Source organism: Juglans microcarpa x Juglans regia, chromosome 5S (genome assembly GCF_004785595.1).
Source record: "Juglans microcarpa x Juglans regia isolate MS1-56 chromosome 5S, Jm3101_v1.0, whole genome shotgun sequence".
Classification (NCBI taxonomy): Eukaryota; Viridiplantae; Streptophyta; class Magnoliopsida; order Fagales; family Juglandaceae; genus Juglans; species Juglans microcarpa x Juglans regia.
The window spans coordinates 4,154,646-4,160,645 of record NC_054603.1 but is presented as its reverse complement, the minus strand read 5'-3'; the positions used below and the strand labels follow the sequence as shown (position 1 = coordinate 4,160,645).

Sequence of the window (6,000 nt, the reverse complement as noted above, 5' to 3'; positions counted from 1 at the left end):
TGAGAATAACTTCAAATAGGTGTCTCCATTGTTCTTCAAATAACGGAAACCAATCACAATGGGCCACGTGGGATACATATCTTCTTATTAGTAAGATGCGTTGCAGAGGAAAAAAAATGGATCACTGCTCTGTTGAAACCCACCCCCTTCTCCATCCTCTCTCTCTATCTCTTGATTTTGTCGGAACTCACTACTCTCTCTTGTCTCTTTTAGTTCTTCAATTCTTGCTAGACTGACGAATTCTTGACAAACCCCCACCATGGCCTTCTGGAGCTCCACCTCGAGGAGGGCGCGCTCATTTATCTCTTATACTTCTTCAATTCTTTTGTTTTTATTTTTATTTTTGATGGGTTTACTTCTTTAATTCACTAACTAAAAACTTGTTTGATTTGTATTTCAAGGAAGCAAATGTGAGTTGAATAGAGGCAGTGCTTCCCACACAAAAATTCCCAGAATCTCTCTCTCTCTCTCTCTCCTTCCCACCAAAAATTTCCAGATTTTTTTTTTTTTATTTGAAAACAAACATGAACGGCGATTGTACTGCATATGGATAACCCACTATCAAGAGCTGCTGTTCTGGAGAATGAAAAACTTTGGTCGCAAGGTTTTTTTTTTCTCAGATTTTTTTCTCTCATTCCCACCGAAAAATTCCCAGAATTTTTTTTATTTGAAAACAAACATGAACGACGATTGTACTGCATATGGATAACCCATTATCAAGAGCTGCTGTTTCGGAGAATGAAAAACTTTGGTCGCAAGGTTTTTTTTTCCTGCAAGCGATACTTGTATCTTAACTTCCATATGCACCGATGAAAAAATTGAAAACTATAAGTTTATGTGACAATGCTTCAAATTTATATAAGATTGTGTGGTTGATTAAAATTTTTGCTCTTGTGCAAATCGTGCAGCTGGGTTTATATAAAGGGGACGAGATGAATTTGTGAGGATAAAGTACTGCTGTGAGGATAAAGTTGCAGGTCTTGAGGTCCTCGACGGGTAAAGTTGCAGGATTTGAGATCCTCGATGGTAAAATTGTAGGTCTTCAGGCCACGAGAGGGAAGGGGAGAGAGAGAGAGAGAGAGAGAGAGGTTAAGGATTTTAGTTTCTTGAAGAGAGAATGAGAGCAGACAGATGGGGTGTTGGGAGTCTCGATTCAAATCTCCTACTGTGCGTCTCACACTGATTTTGCTTGTACCCATTTCGTGGCGAGTCTCCATTGGTATCTGATAATTTGGCTTCGTAGGAGATACCTGTTAGAAGCGTTTCTGTAAGAAAAATAGAAAAAAAAAAGATTTTTCAGGATTAAAAAAGAAAGAGAAAACATGTGTGAGTCAGTCGTGGTTGGGTTTTGTCCGTCGCTCGGTCAGAGCTTTCTTGTCGGAGATCCCGAGGGGTGGGGGAACCAACGATGCTCTGTTCTGCTTTGAGTTGGGTATGAAAGGGATTAGTTGTAAAATTAAACGCAACGTTTAGTTAAAAGATAAAAACTAAATCATCAGTTCGTGTGTTGAATGTGGAAAGGAGGCAAATGGGTAGCTTTACTCCCCAGTACCCTCACCAATATCAAACGTGATGGACTCACCCCAAATCACTATTTACAAAATGATGTTCATAGCTCAAAAACTCAAAATACTTCATAATGTTGGTCTACATTTTTAGGTTTATAAAATGATATTTATAGTTTTAAGATGTATAAGTTTCATGTCTTCCTTTTGAAAAAAATAATAAATTTGGAATTTACATCAAAAATTATTTTTTTAATGATGAATCTTACTTTTTTATCAAAATGAGTTCGTAAGGCTTGCACATCTTAGAATTGTAATTAACAGTAATCTTTTAGCCTCTATTTTCTCAATATTGAGTTAAAAAAAATGCATAGTAAAATGCTTACATAATATAATTTGATTTGAAAAATAAATTTTAAAATTTAAATCTTACAAATTAAATTTTATTATTTAAATGATGTGAGTAGTGTGTTCTACACACAACCTTAAGAATATAATAATTTTTTTTATTTTTATATACAAGTAATGTTAGGTTCAAAATATTTAAAAACATAGAAATGTAGAAATATCGTACTTGCCTAAGGACCCATTTAGATAATGAAATAAGTTGAGATGATTTATGAATAATAATGAAATTATTAGTTGAATGAATTGAGATTAATTGAGATGAAATGAGATATAAGATGGTTTTATCTCACCTTTATATCCAAACTGGTGAGATAATATCAACAACAAATTATTACGCGGAGTAATTTCTTTTTAAGAAGAAATGTTATTCTAAGTTTTTGTATTATTACTATTATTATTTTCATCATCTTATATTATAACGTTAAATAATAAATAAAATTATGTTTTAATAAAAGACTTTAAAAATGTAATTTGGAGCAAGGTCGAAGTTTAAGCGATTTTCTCAACACTGTTCCTTCACTCGTCCTTCCGATATTTTGACGCCTCCGCCATTAAAATGCTTTTCAACCTTCTCCGCAGTATGCTCTCAGCTTCCCACTACACCAACAACACAAAAGAGAACCACACTCCAACTTCTTTTAATGAAACCCACTTTAGCTCAAACAAGCAAGACCATGTACGAATGCCCCGTCAAACCCTCCGAGTCTGATCCTTTCCTTCTCTTTCTTGTTCGTCAGTTACAGGACCTGAAGAGATACGTCCTAGCTCTTATCCTTTGCTTGCCCACTTCCCTTTTCGCTCTTATTCTCCTTCTCCTCTTAATATACAATGGCTTCTCTGTCTTCGACCTTCACCTCCCTTTTCCGGCCAAGTCCCCGGCCGTTCCCGCCAATTTCTCCCCGGGGAATTCCGCCGGAGAGTCGATGAAAAAAGGGTCCTCTTTTTCGTCTTCTTCTTCTTCGTCCTATTCTTCAAAGCTGGCTGCTTCAGTGATGTATGCAAGGAAAGAAGAAAAGCCATCTGTGATTTTGAAGACCCAGTCGCCCCTTTTGCGCAAATCACGCTTTTCAATCCTACCCATAACCAATTCTTCGATTTCCAGGCCGAGACGAGCCCGAAAGCACAAGCGCAAGCGCAAGCTCGAGAGTGTGCCCTCCGAAGTTCGGCCCATTCCTTTTTCAGCAAGAATCGAGAATTTCTTCGCTGGAAATTCTACTGCCTCTTGTAAGTTTCGGTTCTTTATGACCAGGATTTCGATGAAGTCATTTGGTGATAGAGAAGTGTTGGCTATGGAAAGCTTGTTTAAGTCTCACCCAAATGCTTGCCTGGTCATTGTCTCAAATTCAATGAAATCAAGCAGGGGAAGTCGAGTTCTGAAACCTTTCTTAGATGAGGGGTTCAGAGTAATGGCTATTAATCCGGATTATGATTATATATTCAAGAATACTCATGCGGAAGCGTGGTTTGATAGGCTAAGGAAAGGGATTGTGGATCCTGGGGTGGTTTCTTTGGGTCAAAATCTCTCTAATTTGCTTAGGCTCGCTTTACTTTATAAGTTTGGAGGTATTTATGTTGACACAGATGTTATAGTGCTGAGGAGTTTCTCACAGTTGAGAAATGTGATAGGTGCTCAAACTATTGATGATGAAACTGGGAATTGGAGCCGATTGAACAATGCTGTGTTGATATTCGACAAGAATCATCCTCTGCTTTACAAGTTCATTGAAGAATTTGCACTAACTTTCGATGGGAACAAGTGGGGGCATAATGGCCCTTACCTAGTCTCAAGAGTTGTTTCCAGGCTGAGTGGAAGGCCTGGATTTAATTTCACTGTGTTGCTGCCATCGGCATTTTATCCTGTTGATTGGAGTCGGATTCGAAGTCTGTTTCGAGGGCCTAGAGACGAGCTGCATTCAAAATGGTTGCTTAAAAAGTTGAGGCAGATCCAGTCCAGAAGTTTGGTCGTTCACTTGTGGAATAGGCAGAGTAGGAAGCTAGAGGTTGAAAAGGGAAGCATCATCAGTCATATAGTCTCCGATTGTTGTATCTTCTGCAATTCTGCGCTTTACAGCTTGTAATTACTGAATAAGTACGACAATGGCAAATTGTCTTCTGCAATCGTTCGTTGTTGTTGAATGTGGTTATGCCTTATGAACAACTTGGTTCATTCCACCATTACAGTCCAGAAAGAAAGAATGTTAGGAATTGCTAACCGCTTTTTCTTTCTTTAAAATCAACGGGTACTCATAGTTCAGAAATTATGTCTGTGGCATTAAAATTGTTGCTCCTGTATCTTTATATGAGATCTAGAATGCAAAAGAACATAGTTTTAAGCTTCCATATTTTTGTTACCGTTCATGATGATACATAAGATGGCAAGTCTCAAATAGAATTTGATTGTTCAAGAACTAAAGAAAGAAACTCATCACCATCTTGAAGGACATTTGAGATATATGCCACCAACTTTCTGGCCTCATATTTATTTGCTTATGTAATTTCTCTCATTTGTCTCTGCATCTATGAAGATTCTAACATCTATTTTTTGTATTGAGTTTGGAAATTTTAACAGTTGGCAGCCAGTTGGGCCACCCCATTGAGGGCACGAGTCATTATGTGTGAATAAATATATATGGGTCTCACCCATGTGGATCAAAAGGTCTCACCCATGTGGATCAAAAAGTTGTATACAAGTCAAAATACATATTAATGCCACAATATCTTCTGTGCTTGATGCAGACTCACCATCCAGAATTCCGTTTCTAATTAGTAAGTTGGCTTGTTTTTGTAGTCTAGCTCTCTGCTCAATGAGCAATTTTTGTCTCCTGTTATCCGCTAAAACAGTCCTCCCCACTCACTTTTTTCCTCTCCAAGGAAAAATAAAGGAAATGAAGAAACAGGACGAAAATATTCTCTAGATTTGTTGCCTTCAGAATTCAGGGGACAGAATTTGGTTGCATTTTGTTTTTCGTTTTGAGTAAATCTACTCAGCGCCCTTTTGCGTCTATTTTTACACTGCACTCTTTGCTGATATGTATTTTTTTTCTCTTTTTGCATAAAAACGTACTGGAGGATGAGATTCACATCGACAGTCGTGTGGAAGAGGAGCGACGCATGATGGCCCGTTTGGATACAGAGATGAGATCAATTCATCTCATCTCATCTCACTATCCAAACGGGTAAACATTCGTTACTGAACAAGGCAAAGCACTCAAAGTCAAAACCCATCATAAAATGGACTTCCTTTATTTGACTAGGCAATTCTGATTCAATTAATGACGTTGATTTTGATTTTTGCGTTGCACTAATGAGTGACCAGTAATTTCTCACAGAAAAATGATACATTCAGTCACCTCATCTAAGCGTTGCGTAAGCGGCTGCTGATGTGGAAAAAAAACTAAAACTAAAACATCCCGTTTTGGACAACGAAGCCATGAGCCCTTGATCATTCCCTCAGTTTCCATTTGCAATTCCCTCCCTCTCTGCGTTTCCTCTCTATCCTTCCATGAAATCCCTCCCCTTGAAGCGCCTCCCTTCCTTGACGGCACATCCCTCCCTCGAAGCCGCCGCCCTCCCTCCCTCAATGTCGTGATGGAAGTTTGAGACCCACACTGAGCCGCCTTCGATTCCTCTTTTCTTCAGTTTCGTCTCCCATAGAAGCCATCGTTACGTCGTCTTCAACTTCTTCTTCTTCCCACGAAGCCTCCTTCTTGGTCACCATTAACCCTTCATCAGTTTTCCTATCTCGAACCCTAACCCTAGCCTGCCATTTCCAGTTCATCCCAAAACCCTAACCTTAACCTTAGCCCCTTCCCCTTTATCTTGAAGGCAAGCATTTCTTCAAATTGTACTAGGCATAAGCTATTAGTAATAGTTGTATAAGAATTCATTGAATTTCCTAGTGAGACTGGAGTCTAAGTTATGGCTCGAATTTGAGTTGAGAGAGTGCTTAGGCTTCTCATAGTCTAAGTTCCTTTTATCCGATTCCAGATCTTCACAGATAAGATGCTATTATGGTCCCCCCACTCCCCCACTCACTATAGTGTAAATATATGTATCATTTTTCTTTTGATAATAGGATAACAGGGGG

General features: G+C 38.5%; 1 protein-coding gene across 1 annotated transcript; it reads left to right on the top strand.

Annotated features, from left to right (window-relative positions):
- Positions 1–2,321: 2,321 nt before the first annotated feature.
- Positions 2,322–4,367, top strand: LOC121266800 (lactosylceramide 4-alpha-galactosyltransferase-like). The gene has a single exon (XM_041170625.1). It carries the CDS (start codon positions 2,555–2,557, stop codon positions 3,989–3,991), a length of 1,437 nt encoding a protein of 478 aa, XP_041026559.1. The 5' UTR covers positions 2,322–2,554; the 3' UTR covers positions 3,992–4,367.
- The last annotated feature ends 1,633 nt before the right edge of the window (positions 4,368–6,000 follow it).

Bases quoted from the DNA above. Each gene is read 5' to 3' on its own strand.
- LOC121266800 (XM_041170625.1), top strand. From the start codon at position 2,555: ATGAAACCCACTTTAGCTCAAACAAGCAAGACCATGTACGAATGCCCC.